This window comes from Schistocerca cancellata, chromosome 5, assembly GCF_023864275.1.
Source record: "Schistocerca cancellata isolate TAMUIC-IGC-003103 chromosome 5, iqSchCanc2.1, whole genome shotgun sequence".
NCBI classification, from domain to species: Eukaryota; Metazoa; Arthropoda; class Insecta; order Orthoptera; family Acrididae; genus Schistocerca; species Schistocerca cancellata.
This window is the reverse complement of record NC_064630.1, coordinates 65,625,131-65,646,324: the sequence shown is the minus strand read 5'-3', so window position 1 is coordinate 65,646,324 and position 21,194 is coordinate 65,625,131. Positions and strand designations below refer to the sequence as shown.

Genomic DNA, 21,194 nt, shown 5'->3' with positions numbered 1-21,194 from the left:
CAAGTTATGGAACAAACAGCATCATATGTTTTCATCGCGTTAACAATGTTGAATTTTGCACCAGAAAGTGATGATTTACGGAAAGCATTAATTCTTTGTTTTCATTTGAAAAAAAGTGCTGCAGAGTCGCATTGAATGCTTGTCGAGGCATATGGTGATCGTCCTCTATCAGAAGCAACATGCAAAAGATGGTTTCAACGGTTCAGAAATAATGATTTTGATGTAAGAAATGAAGAACGTGGAAGACCACCAAAAAAGTTCGAATACGCCGAATTGCAAGCAATATTGGATGAAGATGATACTTTGAGTCAGAAGCAAATGGCAGCAATGCTAAATGTTGCACAACAAACAATTTCTGACCGTTTGAAAGCCATGGGAAAGATCCAAAAGTGTGGAAAATGGGTGCCATATGAATTGAATGAAAGACAGATGGAAAACCGAAAAACCATTTGTCAAATTTTGCTTCAAAAACATGAAAGAAAATCAATTTTGCATCGAATTGTTACCAGTGATGCAAAATAAATCATGGGTTAATCTGGGACAACCATCAACATCGACTGCAAAACCAGATCGATTGGACAAGAAGACAATGCTCTGTGTTTGGTGGGATCAGAAAGGTGTGGTGTATCATGAGCTTCTAAAACCCAGTGAAACTGTGAATACTAATCGCTACAGGCAACAAATGATCAATTTGAACTATGCATTGATCGAAAAAAGACCAGAATGGGGCAGAAGACATGGCAAAGTAATTTTTTTTTATACGACAATGCACCTCCACACAAAGCAAAACTGGTTCAGGATACAATCAAAACACTTGGCTGGGAGCTGCTACCCCACCCGTCGTATTCACCAGACTTGGCCCCTTCTGACTACCATTTGTTTTCATCAATGGGACACTTCAATTCCTATGAAGAAGTCGAAAATTGGGTGTCTGATTGGTTTGCTTCAAAAGACGAACATTTCTACAGGCATGGTGTCCACAAATTGCCAGAAAGGTGGTCAAATGTATAGAAAGCAATGGTCAGTACTTTGAATAAAGTGTTTTTACTTTTCAGTTCAAAATTAGTGTTTCATTTTCACAAACAAACAAACAAAAAAAAAAAAAAACACACACACTCATTTCATACCGGTACACCTGGTATATAGAGAAGTTGATTGAATTGTTTGCTTAATGTCTTCCTTTTATTGGGAGAATTCAGTAGTAATAATAATAATAATAACAATACAGTTTTGTTATACAAACACACACACACACACACACACATATATATATACACAAACAAACACAAACATGCAAACACAAAACAAAATAGTAGAATTTCTGCCACAGAATCCCTGACTACAAGTTAAATATGTTTTTGTCTATTAATTTATTATTCAGTGTCATCACTGTATACTGTGGAGGCTATGAATATAATTTAAACAGGTGTGTCAGTAGCATAAAATCCTTTTTATTTATCATGTTGTAAGGTGATTAAAATGATTCTCCTCAAATAATTTTTGTCTGCTGAGTAAGAATTTTATTATTTAGTAAAAGTATATGGAGGGAACAGTTAGGATTTATAGTTTCTGAAATAATGGGTGACAAGACTCTTTCTGATTTACAGGCGCACTTGTACCTGATAATTTTCTTCAGCAGTTTCAGTAATTGTGACACACTATCTGAACTTCACAAGAAAATAGTAAAATTGTACCATACTTAATGGCAGATTCAAAATAACTATGATATTCTATTTTTTGTGTACTTATGTCAGCAGAGTTTGCTACTATTTGTATTGCAAATGCAAAACTACTTAATTCTTTGGCAGGAAGTCAGTATGTGTATTCAGCTTGAGCTCTTGTTCACATTTAGTCTAAGGAACTTATTCACGTGGACTTCTTCCATAAGGTGATTTTATGTTATATTTACTGCATGGCTATAATCTACTTTAATCTTAGATATTTCATTACTACTAACTCAAATGACTGACTATCATTTGACAATGGGCCACACTGCCTTTGTCTTACTTTTAAGTTGTAAAATGAACTTATTGTTTGCCATTTGTTTGGCTGCCTTCACAACACTTTAAATATAGTTTTCTTATGTGTTAACACTCTGAGTAAAATGCTTATTTTTATTGTATTTTAGTACATTGTAGAGTTGCCTCTTCTGGATACTAGCACTTTTCATATCTTGAGTTATTCATTAAGTTTACTAGTGATATGGTTACATGTGGTTCTAAGTGGATAACTTCCATTAAAAATTTCAACAAAGGTACTCAAAGATTTGTCAGAGTTACTAGTACTTGAAATAAGCTACCTAGCATCACTGTTCTATATTTTGAATAGCTCTACTGGAATTTTCTTTCATAAGAATGATAGTTACTCTAATTTTTAGGAGTACCACATATGCTATTTCATTGTTGTAGTCTACACACATAACCCTGTATAGCTGTTTGTGTCTGGAAATAAGAAACATGCTACCCACAATTCTTCCCACCTCCCAAAGTGATGTTCCACTGCCCTCAATACCTACAAAATAACCTCATCCTCCATTATGTGGCACTTACTCCTAACCCTTGGAACATGGGTCATACAGAACACACAGGGGAAGACCTGTCCTATGTACCCATCCAGTATATTGCATTACAGTCCTGCCATACGTATGTACTATTCAATCATATAAAAGCAATCATATCACATACTAGATCTGCTGTAACCATAACAAAGTCTTTTATGTGAACACGGTCACCTGAATCAACCAAGAGCAGAGATGATCATCCTGTTGAACACAACATGCTTGACTTCAGTGGCTGCTTCATGACCTGTGCCATCTGGATCCTCCCCCCCTCCTCAACAGATTGGAATTATCCTTATAACACATCCTTGCCTCCTGCAATCCTCCTGGCTTCAGTCTCTGCTAGCTGTTGTCCCACACTCCCCTGTGTCCTGATCTCCAGCCCCTGCCCTCGCCCCTCTTCACTCACATCCTCCTCTGGTCTACTGTTCTACTCACCCTCTCTCAGTCCAGTCCTCCACGATGCTGTGCCCCACGGCAAGCTCACTGATGTAACTTACCTCTCCCTCCTAACCGATGTCAGGCTTCCCCACAACCCAGTCTCCCACCCCAGCCTCTTCCCCCCCCCCCCCCATTTCCCACTTCACCATACACAAACCTCCATTTCAGGTGGTCTCATGTGCTATGAAAAATTTAAGTGTGTGTCGAAAGGGCAGGCAGATGGGAAATGGAGGTGGTATCTTTGTTGCAGTAGATGAGAAACTCAAATCCACTCAGATAGAAATTGAAGCTGCATGTGAGATTATTTGGGCAAGACTCAGTATCAGGAGTGGGCATAAAGTGATAACTGGATCCTTTTATTCCCCAACCTGTACTTAAGTTCCCAGATCATACTGTAATCATCAGTGGAGACTTCAGTCACCCAACAATCAACTGAAAATTTGCAATTCTGTTAGTGGTGGGTGTAATAAGACATCCTCTGAAACTTGTCTACATGCTTTCTCTGAAAACTATCTGGAACAGATAGTTTGGAACCCCCCTCGTGGTGGAAATATATTGGATTTAATGTCAAGAAACAGACCTGCCCTCTTTGAGGATTTGAACATCGAAACTGGTATCAGTGACCATGATGTGGCTGTGGCAACAATGATTACCAAGGTACAAAGGGCAACTAAAATAAGCAGAAAGATTTATATGTTCAGTAAAGTAGATAAAAAATCAGTAATCTCATATCTAAATGGGGAACTTGAAACTTTCAGCACAGGGCAGGAGAGTGTAGAGGAACTACAGCTCAAGTTTAAAACTATAATTGACCATGTACAGGATAGATGTGTACCCAGTAGAACAATTTATAATGAGAGGGCCCTCCATGTTATACAATCACTGTAAATAAGTCTCTAAAGAAACAAAGGCTACTGCGTAATAGGTGTAAAGGAAAGCATAAAACCACAAATAAAGAAATGCTGAATGAAATGCATTTTTATGTTTGTCAAATGATATTTCACAAAACTCAAAGAAATTCTGGTCCTATGTAAAGGCTGATATGCCACCAAAGTTAGAGTCCAGTCCCTAATGAATGAGAAAGGAACTAAAATTGCAGATAACAAAGCAAAAGCTGAAATGTTTATCTCAGGTTTCAAGTGTTCCTTTACAAAGAAAAACACCGGAGGATTGTCCCTATTTAATCCTTGTGCCACTGAAAAGATGAGTGAAATAAATATTAGTGTCAGCAGTTTTGAGAAACAGCTGTGATTCTTAAAACTGAACAAAGCTCCAGGGCCCAATTGAATCCCTATCAGATTCTATACTGAATTTGTGGCTGAGTTAGCTCCTCTTCTAACTGTAATCTATCATAGACCCTTGTGCAAAAAACCATCTCCAGTTCTTGGAAAAAAGCACAGGTCACACTTGTCTGCAAGAAGGGTAGTAGAAGTGATCCACAAAACTACTGTCCAATATCCCTGACATTGATTTGTTGCAGAATCACAGAACACATTCTGAGCTCAACATAAGGCAGTATCTCAAACAGAAAGACCTCTTCCATGCCAACCACGATAGATTCCAAAAACATTCATCATATGAAACCGAACTTGCACTTTTCTCACATGACCTACTGAAAGCTTTGGATCAAGGCACGCAGGTAGAGGCAGTATTTCTTGATTTCCGAAAATCATTTGACTCCACACCATACCTATGCTTATTTTCAAAAGTACAATCATATGGGGCATCAAGTGAACTTTGTAACTGGATTGAAGACTTGCATATTATCTAGTATGGAGATACATTGTCAGATGTAGAAGTAATGTAGGGTGTGCCCCAAAGAAGTGTGTTGGGACCTTTGCTGATCATGCTGTATATTAATGACCTTACAGACAATATTAATAGTAAAGACAGACTTTTTGCAGGTGATGCAGTTATCTATAATAAAGTACTGCCTGAAAGAAGCTGCATAAATATTCAGTCAGATCTTGATAAGATTTAAGAATGGTGCAAAGAATGGCAACTTTTTTCAAATGTTGAGAAATGCAAAATTGTGCACTTCACAAAAAAAAAAAAAATAGTATCCTATGACTAAAATACCAATGAGTCAATGCTGGAATCAGGTAAATCATACAAATACCTGGTGTAACATTTTGTAAGATTGAAATGGAATGATCTCATAGGTTCAGTCATGGGTAAAGCAGGTGGTAGACTTTGGTTTATTCATAGAATACTGGGGAAATGCAATCAGTCTACAAAGGAAACTGCTTACAATGCACTCGTGTGACTGGTTCTAAAATATTACTCAACTGTGTGGGACTACCAGAACTAACAGAGGATATTGAAAGTATACAGAGAAGGGCAGCACAAATGGTCACAGGTTTGTTTGATCCATGGGAGAGTGTCACAGAGACACTGAAGAAACAGAACTGGCAGACCCTTGAAGATGGACATAAACTATCCCAAGAAAGCCTGCTAACAAAATTTCAAGAACTGGCTTTAAATGACGACCCTAGCAATATACTACAAGCCCCTGTTTGTCGCTGACATGTGGATCATGAGGATGAGATTAGAAAAATTACAGCATGCACAGAGGCATTCAAACAATCATTCTTCCTGTATTCCATATGTGAATGGAATGGGAAGAAGTCCTAATAACTGATAGACTGGGACGTACCCTCTGCCATGCACTTCACAGAGGTTTGCAGAGTGTAGATGTAAATGTAGACAATGTAATCAGGTGTGTGTGTGTGTGTGTGTGTGTGTGTGTGTGTGTGTGTGTGTATGGGATGGGGGGGGGGGGTGGGGGTGTTCTGTGCCACTGTGGCTGGAGATAGTGCTCATGTGAGTGTGAAGTGAGCCTGCTTGTGTGAATGTGTGTGTTTCGTTTCTGAAAAAGGCTTCGGCCAAAAGGTCAATATGTAACAATTTTTTTGTTGTGCCTGTCTGCAACTCAACATACAAGCTATCGATTTCATAATATTGTTTATATTCCATTCTAGGTTTTCAGATAATTTAGATGAGGAGTGTCTAGTAAGAAATGACTTCAGTTTAGCTTTGAATTTCTGTGGATACTAAATTCCCTGCCTTTTGTCTACACACAACTTTGCATTACACTGTAGCACTACATTCTGACCTTTAAGCTATAATGGAAACTACTTTTGACGACCTGTTTCTCTTCCTTGTTTTGTGGTTGTATGTTCACATAATATTGACCATATTTACTAACCACAGATACCATTAACAAGTAAATATGTAGGGATGTTAAGTGTAAGAATACCAAGATATTTGACATTTCATGATCAAGTCACATTATACTATTATTTTTATTATCATCATTATTATTTGTTTTTACTGAATAATTACTTTACTGATCTGTATTGCATTCTACTATAAACCAATACAGTAAGACAAATCCATGTAGCAAGACAACAGGGAGTACAAGTATGAAATATATACTGATCTGAGTTTTAAACTGATTATAAATGGATTAACTGCATTCTGTTTCTCACTCATTTGGATATAAACAAATTTGACACATGAAATTTCATATAGAATCTGACCATTAACCCTAATTTTGGGACCTGCACCTTACTGTAATTTATGTCAAATTACAAATTATATTTTATAAGACTAGGCAATAAACTATTTACCATGGAATGGTTATAAACAAGACATGAAAGATCCTTGCTTCTGGAAAAACATATGCTGTGTGACCTGCCTCCATCATTTTATGAGCATGCCTCACAGACAAACTAAGAGCTTCTAACTGCTTCAAGCTCCTTTAATTTGTTTTTTAATTCCTCAGAGCATATCCCCCCCCATGTTTTCTGACTAATAGCTCAGGAGAAAGGGTGCAGCTCAGATAACATTTGCAGTGTGCTCCATGGGCTGAAAGTGAGAAAATGCCCATGGATGTGATACATCTTAGAAAGAATGGTACTGCAGAACACATATTTAACACAAAAATAATGTGCTTAGACTTAATGTTCATTTCAAATCTCCTTGAAGTGGTCCTCAAGGATTTGAAACCAGTCAAAAACATCAAAACATACATTTTCATTTAGAGAGAAATACAAAAGCTTGCAACAGCTTCTGCTAAGAAACTCATAATTAGAAAAAAAAAGATAAAATCTATTTAAGTGTACTTTATTAGTAATTACACTCCTTATAGTTGCTGACAACATATTGAACATGAGTCTGCCATAATAATGGACACTCATTGTATAAAAGTAAGTGTCCTTTAACCTTTCTGAGATTAGTTCTTGATCTCTCATATTTCCTAGGCGAGTTAATTGATGGTGTGCTTCTGGCTATGTAGCTGAGCTGTTGTTTCAATTTATGCACAATATTGTAATGATTGACCCAGCTTATCCTTCAGGTACTGCAAATGTTGCTGTTATGTGACTCGCTGCCTGGTCTCTAAACTAGTCCAGGCACCAGGTACACATAAAAGCAAAACTTGCAGTACCTGAAGAAGACAAATGAGGCACTCATCACAGTACTGTGAATAAACTGGAAACAGCAACTTCACTGCACATTCAGAAGCACACCATTAGATTATTTCTTATTTCTAGTGTTGAATTTGTGAACTGGGCTGTTGTTGAAAAAAAGGGATAAATTATTTACAAAAAAATTATTTAAGGTATGAATATACTAACAGCAATAACAACCACACACGGTTCCTTGAAGAGGTTTCTGCAGAACATTCATATGATCAGTAATTCATTTTTCATTCTATTGGACTCAGAAACTTTAACCTGGCCTGAGGAATTACGTCAAAATATGACAGCATAAGACGTAATGGAATGAACCAATGGTGGATGACATCTGAATTGCAAATAATGACTTTTTTAGTCATTTCTGCAGTTCTGTGGTAAGCTTCTTGCTGCTGAACTTACTATCAGATCATAATCCCAAGAGTTTAATATTGTTAATCTCTTCTATTTCTACATCCTTATATCTGATACATGGATGGGCGGAAATCTCATGCAGGTTCTAAAATGTATAAAGTGAGTCTTTTTCAATTGTAATGACAATCAAATGGCTGAAAACAGCGTATTAGAGCCCATGAATATTTCATAAGCAGAATTTTAGATACTTACATCATCTAGAAACAATTCTTCTTCTTTTTCTTTTAGTGTTCAACCCTGATGTTGGTTTGCAGCAGAGTGCCATTCCTCTCTTCTGTCTGCCTTCTTCTTCATTTCCACGTATGTGTCCATCATCATTCATGATCTGTTGCACGTAAGATATCCTTGGTCGCCCCCGCCGATTCCTTCCTTCAACAGCTCCTTCAGCTATTGTTCCAATGATGATGTTGTGTCATAGGATGTGCCCTACAAGTTTGTCTCTTCTTGTTTGGATGTGCCTCCAAGGCGATCTGGTTTCCTGTACTCTTCTAAGCACCTCTTCATTTGTTACTTTGTCTCTCCAGCTGATCTTCATCATCCTTCTATAGCACCACATCTCCAGGGCCTCTAGCTGTCTTCTTTCTTTTCTTCCAATTCTCCAAGTTTCACATCTGTATAGGGCCACACTCAAAACAAAACCTTTCATGATACGTTTCCTTATTTTCAGACTGATATTGTTGCTGGTGAGTAAGTTCCTTCTCCGATTAAAATGGGCAAATGTAACTAAAGAGAGGTCATTAATATCCACTACAAAAGGCAATGATCCTTAGGTGGAACCCCTACTGCCATAATAGACAAACTAGTAGTTGCTTTCACTGCATGCTCACAATGCACCTTCTAAATCTTAATAATCCTACGAAGCAGAAGTTACAATATAGAAAGACTATTTATGCAAGCACACTTTGTACAATTTTGATTAATGAAGGGACTAGTGATGCTGTTTGTTGGTATAACACTATTTCTGCATTTTTTTTATTTTGTTTAAAGCAGTGCTACCAGAGGAGATGATGGTGTTTCGGGTACTATTTTTAGTCTAATTTAGTTTTCTATTGCTATGAACAGCATGACACACTAACAATGAGCATAGAATACTGCTCATCCAACCTTGTAAGTGCAGAACAGCAGCTTCAGTTGAATCTTAGAAAACCTGAAGAAAGATCTGAAAGTATGTGTTATAACATTATGGTACAGGAAAAGGCATATGTAACTTTTAACCAAAGGTTTTAATTACTACAAATGAACTAACTGCCAGCTCCTCCTGATACCTCACAATCTTCACAGAGCCACTCACAGCATATTGCTGGAATATCTGACTCATCCCTTGCTCCTCTGACTTCAATAATTGAAGTACTAAAGAAATTAGCAACTTTCTAACTTTACATGCATTTTCAAAATTAAATACATATTAGTAAGTGCAAGTGAATGTAGAATAGTTAAAGCTCATTGTTCTTACTTAACATTGTGCTTGCTGATGGTGAAATTCTTGTTTGGCAGTTCATCTAGATGATAGATAATGCCTGCTGTGAAACAGTTGGGTTTTTGCATAGAAATATGAACAATGAAATGGGGAGGGGAGGGGGGGTGTCATAAGTCTTCTGACTGGTTCGATGCAGCCTGCCACAAATTCTTCTCCTGTGCAAACCCCTTCATCTCAGAGTAGCACTTGAAACCTATGTCCACAGTTATCTGCTGGATGTATTCCAATCTCTGTCTTCCTCTACAGTGTTTGCCTTCTACAGCTTGCTCTAGTACTGTGGAAGTCATTCCCTGATGTCTTGACAGTATCCTGTCATCCTGTCCCTTCCCCTTGTCAGTGCTTTCCGCATATTCCATTCCTCTCTCATTCTGTGCAGAATGTCCTCATTCCTTCCCTTATCAGTCCACCCAATTTTCAACATTTGTATGTAGCGCCACATCCCAAATGCTTTGATTGTCTTCTGTTCTGGTTTTGCCAAAGTCCTTGTTTCACTGCCAGACAATGCTGTACTCCAGATGTACATTCTCAGAAATTTCTTTCTCAAATTAAGGCGTACATTTGACACTAGTATACTTCTCTGATAATGACGGTCGAAGTAGAGAAGATATAAAATGTTGCCTGGCAATGGCAAGGAAAGCGTTTCTGAAGAAGAGAAATTTGTTAACATCGAGTATAGATTTAAGAGTCAGGAAGTCGTTTCTGAACGTATTTGTATGGAGTGTAGCCATGTATGGAAGTGAAACATGGACGATAAATAGTTTGGACAAGAAGAGAATAGAAGCTTTTGAAATGTGGTGCTACAGAAGAATGCTGAAGATTAGCATAACTAATGAGGAGGTATTGAATAGAATTGGGGAGGAGTTTGTGGCACAACTTGACAAGAAGAAGGGACTGGTTGGTAGGACATGTTCTGAGGCATCAAGGGATCACCAATTTAGCATTAGAGGGCAGCGTGGAGGGTAAAAATCGTAGAGGGTGACAAAGAGATGAATACATTAAGCAGATTCAGAAGGATGTAGGTTGCAGTAAGTACTGGGAGATGAAGAAGCTTGCTCAGGATAGGGTAGCATGGAGAGCTGCATCAAACCAGTCTCAGGACTGAAGACCACAACAACAACAACAACAACAACAACAACATACTTCTCTTGGCCAGGAATGCCCTTTTTGCAAGTGCTTGTCTACTTTTGATGTCCTCCTTGCTCCATCTGTCATTGGCTATTTTGCTACCTAGGTAGTAGAATTCCTTAACTTCATCTACTTCATGACCATCAACCCTGATGTTAAGTTTCACATTGTTCTCATTTCTGCTAGTTCTCATTACTTTCATCTTTCTTCGATTTACTCTCAGTGCATATTCACTATTTCCATTCCATTCAGCAGATCATGTAATTCTTCTTCACTTTCACTCAGAATAGTAATGTCATCAGCGAATCGTATCATTGATATCCTTTCACCTTGGAATTTTGTTTCCTCTCCGGGACCTTTCTTTTATTTCCATCATTGCTTCTTCAGTGTACAGATTGAACAGTAGGAGCTGTTAAGCTGATAGTGCAGTAATTCTCACACTTGTCAGCTCTTGCAGTCTTTCGAATTATGTGGATGATATTTTTCCGAAAGTCAGATGGTATGTGACTCATACATTCTACACACCAACGTGAATAGTCATTTTGTTACCAATTCCCCCAATGATTTTAGAAATTCTGATGGAATGTTATCCATCCCTTCTACCTTATTTGATCTGAAGTCCTCCAAAGCTCTCTTAAATTCTGATTCTAATACTGGATCCCCTGTCTCTTCTAAGTCAACTCCTGTTTCTTCTTTTATCGCATAAGACAAATCTGCCCCCTCATGGAGGTCTACAATGTACTCTTTCCACCTACGTGCCCTCTCCTCCACATTTAACAGTGGAATTCCCTTGCTTTTAATTTCACCGAAGGTTTTTTTGACTTTCCTATATGCTGAGTCAGTCCATATGACAATCATATTTTTCATGTAGCCATTTCATCCTAGCTTCCCTGCACTTCCTGTTTATTTCATTCCTCTGCAACATGTATTTCTGAATTTCCCTGAACATTTTTGTACTTCCTTCTTTCATTGATCAGCTGAAGTATTTCTTCTGTTACCCATGGTTTCTCCACAGTTATCTTCTTTGTACCTATGTTTTACTTTCCTACTTCTGTGACTGCCACTTTTAGAGATGTCCATTCCTCTTCAACTGTATTGTCTTAGAGAACTTCAAGCATATCTCGTCATTCCTTAGTACATCTGCATCCCAATTCTTTGTGTATTGACTCTTCCTGACTGAACTCTTAAACTTCCACTTACTCTTCATAACTAATACATTATGATCTGAGTCTGTATCTGCTCCAGGGTAAGACTTTTGATCCAGTAACCAGTTTCAGAATCTCAGCCTGATTGGGATGTTATCTAACTGAAATCTTCCCTATCACCTGGCCTTTCCAGTATGCCTCCTCTTCTCGTGATCCTTGAACAGATTATTCACTATTATTAGCTGAAATTTATTACAGAACTCAATTAGTTTTTCTCCTCTCTCATTTCTTGTCCCAAGCCCATATTCTCCTGTAAGCTTTTCTTCTACTCTTTCCCTACAACTGCAGACCAGTCCCCCATGACTAGTAGGTTTTTATCTCCCTTTACGTACTGTATTACCCTTTCATCATCCTCATATATTTTTTCTCTCTCTCTTCATATTCAGCTTGTGACATTGGCATGTATACCTGAACTATCAATGTCGTCGTTGGTTTGCTGTCAATTCTGAGAAGAACAACCCTATCACTGAGCTGTTCACAGTAACACACTCTATGCTCTAGCTTCTTTTTCATAATGAATCCTACTCCCATTATACCATTTTCTGCTGCTGTTGACATTATCCTGTGCTCATCTGACGAGAAATCCTTGCCTTCTTTCCATTTCACTTCACTGACCCCTACGATATCTAGAATGAGTCTTTGCATTCCCTTTTCAGATTTTCTAGCTTCCCTTCCACATTCAAGCTTCTGACATTCCATGCCCTGAGTTGTAGAATGTTATCCTTTTATTGCTTATTCAATCTTGGTCTCATGGTCACCTCCCCCGTGGTAGTCCCCTCCCAGAGATCTCAGTTGAGAACTATTCTGGAATCTTTTGCCAATGGAGAGATCTTCATGACACTTTTTCAATTAGTGGGCTATATATCCTGTGGATACAAATTGTGTCTTTAAGGCAGTGGTTTCCAATGCCTTTTGCACCCTCATGCTGAGAACTTCTTGATGAGCATCAAATCTTCCACTGAATAACAGTCAGAGTACAGTACTTGTTCATAATTTTAAAAATTTGTGTACAAAATGAATTTAGAATCCAGCACCTCATTCCAACTTCCATTCTGCTATTCCATAACAGACATACAGAATTCAACAACTTCATGATCATTCCAGTGTTATACAAATTTCACACACAAGGATGTGCAAATATTGTCAATATAATTGTCGATTCTTAATCAGAGAGATCCAGACAATTAATATTTCAAAACTAAAGCATTTTTTATCAGTTTTATCTTTTTGAATGAGTCTGGAAAACAATAAGTGTGATCATAATACTGAGTCACAAGTTCATGACTTCAACTTATTACATACTGTGTTCTTCTAAACTTGGGGAGGGTGAAACACCTCTGGACAAAAGCATCAACCATAGCCTCAGAGAACCTTACTTCCAGTGGTACTAGTCCAGTGACACATTGGGAATGCATCTGTAGGGATTGTAAAGTATAGAGAAGAACTAGTGGCAAATCAGGCACTGAGATAGCTCTTGAATTGAAGTATTCTCTTAATGGTGTGGCATATATAAGCTGACTGCAGTTAATCCAGTTACCAGACAGTAATCATTGTAGGTAATGACTGGAAAACTGTCAGCTGCTTATTACAGCACTCAGCTTATTTTACAGTATGACAAAGAGTAATTGGGTGTGGCAACTAAGCTGATATTTAACCTAGTATTACAGTTGTAGCATTCTTATATTATTGTTGTTATTATTATTATTATTATTATTATTATTATTTCAAGCACTTATAGTTAAGGTTTTGTCCATTTGATCACTTTTAATCTGTAGCATTAGTTTATAAGTTACATTTTCTTGCCATAAACTATCATAATAGTTGTTTCGTGGATGCTTATGCTGACATTAATGTGTGCCTAAACATCAAAATGTAACACAGCTGCCAAAATATTTTTGTTAACTTACTGACTTAGGCAATTATTGACATAGGTAATTCAAATTTTAGTCAACTTTTAATTGCTCTAGGATTTTCCTGCTATGGTATACTTACATTACCAAATAACACAAATGAATTAACTCAGTTATTCATTCAGTTTCAAAAGATACACTGCTGATGAAACATATTACAGATTTTCAAGAAGTGAAAACAATAGCTGGCACTTGATTAGAAAACTGTTTTAAATTCCAGATCATCTAGTCCAGAGCATTCTTCAGAGACACAGAATGTTGAAGATTTAAGTGCCAATGCAGAAAAACAGGAAGTTGACTCCATGCTGAACAGTGTGGACCAGGAACCAGCCAGTCTGCCTCCACTCCAGGTAATAATTGATAACACATACAACTTATTACGAACTTTAGCTTTCACTGTAAATAATAACCTAATTTAATCTGTTTTATCCCAGTTATATACTAACACAGAGGCCTATGTGATTGACTAAATCTTTCAATACTGACGGTTCAATATGGTGTTCACAACAACAATGGCAATACAGGATTTAGGCAGCATGTAATTTATGGGGTCATTATTCTGCTATGACTGCCATAAAAAATAACTACAAAAGTTTAAATTTCAGTTACATATACATTCTGACTTTTGCAATCTGGCAGTTGGATGTAGTAAACTGAGAAACAGTTCAGTTTTCAGAAAAATCCGTGAAATAATCAAGTGAAACTGTCTTCATAAAGACATTGCAATGTACCATCTCATTTCACTGAGAAGTCTAAAAAGTCTCTTCTCTGTCTGCCAATAATTATTTTAAACACTGTGATGCACACTACGGATATGAGATATCACTGAGTGAGGTGATGCAGTAGTTGACGCATTTGACTCAAGATCAGAAAGGGTGGGTTTGAAATCTTCCCTAAATTGTTTAAGGCTAATTCTGGAATCATTTCTTTTCAAATGAATATGTTTTGTGTTGATGGAAACACTCACAGTGGAAGTACAAAAAATTTAGATATCTGAGGAGTACTTTATTTTTGCCATGTGGATTCTGGTTTTGGTGACTGTGAGAATGTTATGCCTCTCTTAAGAATACATCATCATTAATAAAGGCCTTAGAATGACATTTCATTCAGTGTCTACTATAATTAGAAATCTCTCAGATTTGAAGAAAAAATTCATGAGGGTGTGTTTTCTGATATCTCAGTGCAGTTGTAGTCACAACACATAATAAATGAAGCATTGTATTTTCAATGCCCACATTATGTGCCTGTAAAGCTTTCAGCTGTTCATCATGGCTAACTTCAGGGGATAATGGAAAAACTGAATTAGAACATCCATACACAATTTTATGAAGTAAATGAGTAGTGTGTTACCACCTCTGTGTTACATTGTCTTTTATTAAACAATGTGTTGGAATAATAAAAAACCAACATGAGTAGAACCAGAATATTAGAATTAATGTCAAACTATAGCTTCTAAATAGTATGTTCAAGTTTTTTAAATATTTTAGATTATGTAATATTATTCAAAGCTATTAAGTGACATATGAACTCTGTATATTTCAGGTTACCACAAGTCGCACTGACAATACACACCGACTTAGTTTTACATCACTGCAGCCTTTTGTGAGGAACAGTAAAGGATATCGGCCAATTATGTTTAATCCTGGAACTTCCACAAACCATAAAGTTGCTCAAACTGTAAACTGAAGTTAATGTCAGAGTGGACAGCAGGCGTCATAAGAGGCAATAAAATAGTATGTTCAATGAATTTGAAAGAGAAAAATAGTTTAACACTTCAAGGAGATTTTCATACGTTTAAAATGTAACAGAATAACTGTAAAATTACAGTAAACTTTTCTTTTATCCAGTCAGATTACAGTTTATCAATAAATGAAGCAGCAAATTATAATTATAACACATGCTTCTCAGATAGATAAAGCAATGAGGAGTCCATGTGCTCAAAAGAACTCTGTTATGTATGTCATCTACCCCTGCTTCTTCTCTCTCTAAAGTATGCAATGAATCATTTCACTTATTATTATGTGACAGTCACACCATTGTTTCCCTTTCCACATAAAAGATTGAATGACATCTTATGTCCTAGTTTTTGTGGCAAACAGGTGAGTTCAAAGACCTGTTGTATTTTAATTTTTAACTCTGCCACCAACTACAATGTTAAGAGTTACATTTGCTCATCTATAGATGGTATTTCATATGTAGGAAGCCTTATTGACAGAAATATTATTCCATCTGGTATGTTCCTGAACCTATGGATTCATAAATATCACTGTTAGGCAGCCAAGAATACAGAGACTGCCTTCATGTATTATCTCAAGATGAACATTGTAAATCAAGACATCACATGAATTTGCCCTTGTTTTGTTACTGAATATTAAGAGGGACCTGACAGAAGATAACATTTGCAGTTTAATTTTTTAGAAATAAATTATGCATCAAGAGTTGATTATTGAATGTTGTTAACCTTTTACATCTAATAAAAAATTGAGATATTTTATCTTGTTACACATCTTGAATTATTCATGTTGTAAATAGTACATATCTTATATACTGTAAAAATACTCTCAGTCTGTGACATGTATAGATGTCAGCATGTATAGTGTAAATCAAATACTGTAAAATATAAAACAAGTCTAAAACAAAAATGTAATGTGCATCAGATTTCCTATATAGAGACCCAGGCAATAATGAACAAACCTGCAACAGCAGTTGTGTTTTTTCCTGTTTTGTTTCATGTTAAAATCCAATGGGACTGAACTGTCGGTGATGGAGTGAGACATTTGAATGAAGGCATTTAACTTACAAATAACAGGAAGTAATGATCAGCTTTCCCATAGAACCTATAGATAGCTACATTTTAAGGAAATACAAGCAAACATATCTTATAAAAAGAGACAGACATTGGTTCAATTTGCACTAACATTACTTATTCACATTAGCCACAGATACACTACATTCAAGACATATGAAATTTGATTTCCTTATAGGCTAAGGTAAACACAATTCTTATAAGAAATTTTTAGACACTTTAGAGAAAACATTGAGAGCATGCTTATCCCCACCATACAAATGTTGGTTTTTAACTTAAAAAAGTATCAGAAGGAATCATTCTTAAAAGATTTATTTAGGCTAGAAGACTGGCAGTAATGGAATTACACAACAAGATGTAAATAGAAGAGACTTCTAGAAAACATAACAGCTGACATATAAAATGATTATGTATGCAAAAGCTAACTGAGTTGCCTTTTGCCTTGGAAGCCTCATGAAGTTCTCTACTTAATTCCTGAACAGTTGAGCTTCCTTGAAGTCTTACTCTATTAAGGTATGGGTAAAAAGGAGAATGTAATAAAACAATGGACTTTCCAGGTTGGAACATAACAATATAAGGAAAAGATAGATTGCTACTCGCCATAATGATGACACATTGTGTTGCAGACAGGCACAACAAAAAGGCAGTTACACATTTAGCTTTTTGCCCAAATCTTCTTCAAAAAAGGAAACACTCATACATTCATTCACAGAAGCAAGTACACCTCACATTCATATGACTGGCATCTCCGGCAGCTCGGACCAGACTGCAACTGCCAAGTAGAACAGAAGCAGCAATCTGGAGAGGGTGGGGAAGGGGAAGGGATAGCACGGTATGAAGGGGGGGGGGGGGTATCAGGAGGCTGTGGGATAGTTAGGTGGGGAAGCTGGAGGGAAACGGGCAGCAAAAAAGGAGAGGTGCAGAGAATAGGAAATACAGTTGGGTGCATTGGCAGAGAGTAGCACACAGTGAGGGTGATGGATGAGAATAGGGAGAAGCTCTTGGGTGGCGGTGCAGGGACAGCAGGTTACCATAGGTTGAGGTCACTATAATTTTGGGAGTGAAGAATGTGTAGTAATGGTAACTCCCATCTCTGCAGTTCAGAAAAGCTGGTAGCATGGGAGAGGATCCATATGGCCCAGGTTGTGAAGCAGCCACTGAAATCAAGCCTGCTACATTCAGCTGCATGTTGTGCTATAGGATGGTCTACTTTGCTTTTGGTCACAGTTTGGTGGTGACCGTTCATCCTGGTGGACGGCTGGTTGGTAGTAATACCAATATAAAAAGCTGTGCAATGATTGCAGAAGAGCTGGTATATGACATGGCTGATTTCACTGGTAGCCCGGCCTCTGATGGGATAGTACTTCTATAGGACTCGCTGGGTGACTGCATTGGGCAGGTCTTGTACCTGGGTCTTCCAAAGGACTATTGCCCCTGTGGCAAGGGGTTAGGATGGGAGTGGCATAGGGATGGACTAGGATGTTGGTTGGATGATTGAAAACACTTCAGGAGGGGTGGGAAGAATCTTACATAGGATGTCCCTCATTTCAGGGCATGTCCAAGTCCACATTAAACCCACCAACCATCAACAGTATCTGCATTTCAACTGTGGTCATCCCTTCCACACCAAAAAGTCCCTCCCATATAGCTTGGCCATCCATCAACGGTGTATCTACAGTGACAAGAACTCCCACGCCCAGTATGCTGAGGGTCTCACCAAGGCCTTGACAGACAGGCACTACCCTCCAGACCTAACCCACAAACAGATCCCCCGAGCCATATTCCCACACACTCCCAGTCCTCCCAACAACACCAAGAACCAACTACAAAGGAGGGACTCCTTTGTCATCTAATACCACCATGGACTGGGACAACTGAACCACATCCTTTGTAAAGGCTTTAATTACTTATCATCATGCCCTGAAATGAGGGACATCCTACATAAGATTCTTCCCACCCCTCCTGAAGTATTTTTTGATCACCCACTCAACGTCCACAACATCCTAGTCCATCTCTATGCCACTCCCAATCATAGCCCCTTACCACAGGTATCATCTCCTTGAGGAAGACCCAGGTGCAAGACCTGCTCAATCCATCCACCCAGCACACCCTATACCAGTCCCATTACAGGATTATCCTGCCCCATCAGAGGCCAGGCCACCCGTGAAATCGGCCATGTCATATACCAGCTCCGGTGCAATCATTGCTCAACTTTTCATATTGGCATGACTACCAACCGTCTGCCCTGATGAACAGCCACTGCCAAACTGTGGCCAACAGCAAAGAAGACCCTCCTCTGGCACAATATGCAGCTGAATATAACACACTCGATTTCAGTGACTACTTCACAACTTGGGCCATCTGGATCCTCCACTCCATCACCAGCTTTTCTGAACTGTGCATATAGGAGTTATCCTTTTCTCCACACCCAAAATTATACCGGCCTCAACCTATGGTAACCTATTGTCCTCACAACCTCCACCCAACAGATTCCAGCCCCTCTGTCCCATCATCTCCTTCCTGTTCTTGTCCCCCTTATACTTTGTATGCTGCCCTCTGCCATTGCAGCTGCCCATCTTTGCCCTACCCCTCCCCCTCCCCCCTCCTAGTCACCTCCCTGCTCCACAGCCTCCCAATGCGGTACCTGTGCCGTTTAGCAATCTAGTCCTGGCACATTCCACTCATCCCCCCCCCCCCCCCCCCGTGCTGGCCCTCACCCCATAACTTTTCTCTCCCCACCTGCACCCTGATATCCCTTCCCCTTTCCCACTTCCTCCAGATTGCTGCTTCCATTTTACATGACAGCTGCATTCTGGTCTGAGCTGCTGGAGATGGGGGTTGTGTGCATACGGAGTGCTTGCTTGTGTGAATGAATGTGTGTGTGTGTGTGTGTATTTGTTTGTTTCCTTTTCTGAAGAAGGCTTTGAAAATGGTTCAAATGGCCCTGAGCACTATGGGACTCAACTTCTGAGGTCATTAGTCCCCTAGAACTTAGAACTAGTTAAACCTAACTAACCTAAGGACATCACACATATCCATGCCCGAGGCAGGATTCGAACCCGCGACCGTAGCGGTCTCGCGGTTCCAGACTGCAGCGCCAGAACCGCACGGCCACTTCGGCCGGCCGAAGAAGAAGGCTTTGACAGAAAGCTGAATGTGTAATGGTCTTTTGCCATGCCTGTCTACAACTCAAGATGTCATCTTTAGTGTGAGTAGCAATCTGTCATTTCCTTGTATTGGAGAGCATAACTAACCCCTTGCAACAAGGGTAATAGCCCTTTGGAAGACCCAGGTACAAGACCTGCCCAATCCAGTCACCCAGCACGTCCTATAGTAGTACTGTTACAGGATTATCCTACCCCATCAGAGGCCGGGCTACCAGTGAAGATTAGACGGGTAGATCACATAACTAATGAGGAGGTATTGAATAGGATTGGGGAGAAGAGAAGTTTGTGGCACAACTTGACTAGAAGAAGTGATCGGTTGGTAGGACATGTTCTGAGGCATCAAGGGATCACCAATTTAGTATTGGAGGGCAGCGTGGAGGGTAAAAATCGTAGAGGGAGACCAAGAGATGAATACACTAAGCAGATTCGGAAGGATGTAGGTTGCAGTAGTTACTGGGAGATGAAGAAGCTTGCACAGGATAGAGGAGCATGGAGAGCTGCATCAAACCAGTCTCAGGACTGAAGACCACAACAACAACAACATTTTTATCCATGGAATCATCTGTGGTAGGAAATGAGATGTGTAGGAGAAACATTATTAACTGTCTTCTAGAAACTTTTCCATTGTTTTACAAACTTTTACTTTGATGAGGTGCATTGACGAAATAATTTACAGCTATGTATTTCATTACTTTCTGTAACAAAGACAGATTCGACAGAAGGTATTATACATTTTTTATGCTGGCTCTAATGTATTTTAATGCTGATTGATTGGGGGGGGGGGTCTAAACCCTCCAAACCAATGTACAGTCTCCACTCATCTCTCTGTTTCATTTCCAGTGTCTCCTATCTCTTTTGGTACCACTGCTACTGTCTCCATCCATCCCTCTTATTCTTTCTCCACCATTACTGTGTCCTCTCTTTTTATCTTCCCTTGGAACTGTCTCCTCACTCCTCCATTGTTACTGTCTCCCTGCTACTCTCTTTCAGCACAAAGAAGTATAAGTATATTCACATGCCAAAATTTTTGGTGGAGAAGGCAGAATGAGGATTGAGGGAGCTTGTTCCCCACTTTTCTGTCAGTCTTTTAAAGAGGAGCATATCTGCCTTTTTTTGTGCTCTGACAGCAGCATACTTTAGCAAGTTTTCTTCTTAACTTTATTACAACAGAGCAAGCAGCTTATGTCAAACAAATTCTTCTTTACTTTGTTACAGCAGAGCATGTAGCTTATGTCAAACAAATTATGTGAAACAATAAAATTCTGACAGTTTATTTATATACTTTAAGACATGTACATACTCTATCACATAAACAACAAATAAGTACAAATAATATAAAGTTACCACAAAATCATCTCCCATCATGTACAAGTTCACTTTACACTACTTTACATAAAAATGCACAACATTTTTAGGCTACACCTACAGTATCCCAAAAAATGCAGTGCTTGATTTAGGAGTACAAAGAATTCCATATGACAAAACTATTTTTTGTAAGGTGTTATGCCACCAGCTAATACCATCAAATGATTTCCAGGTGACGTGCCCATTATACAGAGACACTGCATCATAAAGTCTTATTGTTGAAAAAATGGCAACTAAAAATATATTTTG

General features: G+C 38.5%; 1 protein-coding gene across 2 annotated transcripts in view; it reads left to right on the top strand.

Annotated features, from left to right (window-relative positions):
• Window positions 1-16,254, top strand: part of LOC126187701 (uncharacterized) — a 248,975-nt gene extending 232,721 nt beyond the window's left edge. The window contains exons 15-16 of one of the 2 annotated variants that reach the window (XM_049928943.1): window positions 13,828-13,957; window positions 15,150-16,254. In XM_049928943.1, the coding sequence (XP_049784900.1) occupies window positions 13,828-13,957; window positions 15,150-15,293 (274 nt within the window). In that variant the 3' untranslated portion in view covers window positions 15,294-16,254. Of the gene's footprint in view, window positions 1-13,827; window positions 13,960-15,149 lie in introns of those variants that run through there. The other variant, XR_007537778.1, reaches the window with a different exon arrangement.
• The last annotated feature ends 4,940 nt before the right edge of the window (window positions 16,255-21,194 follow it).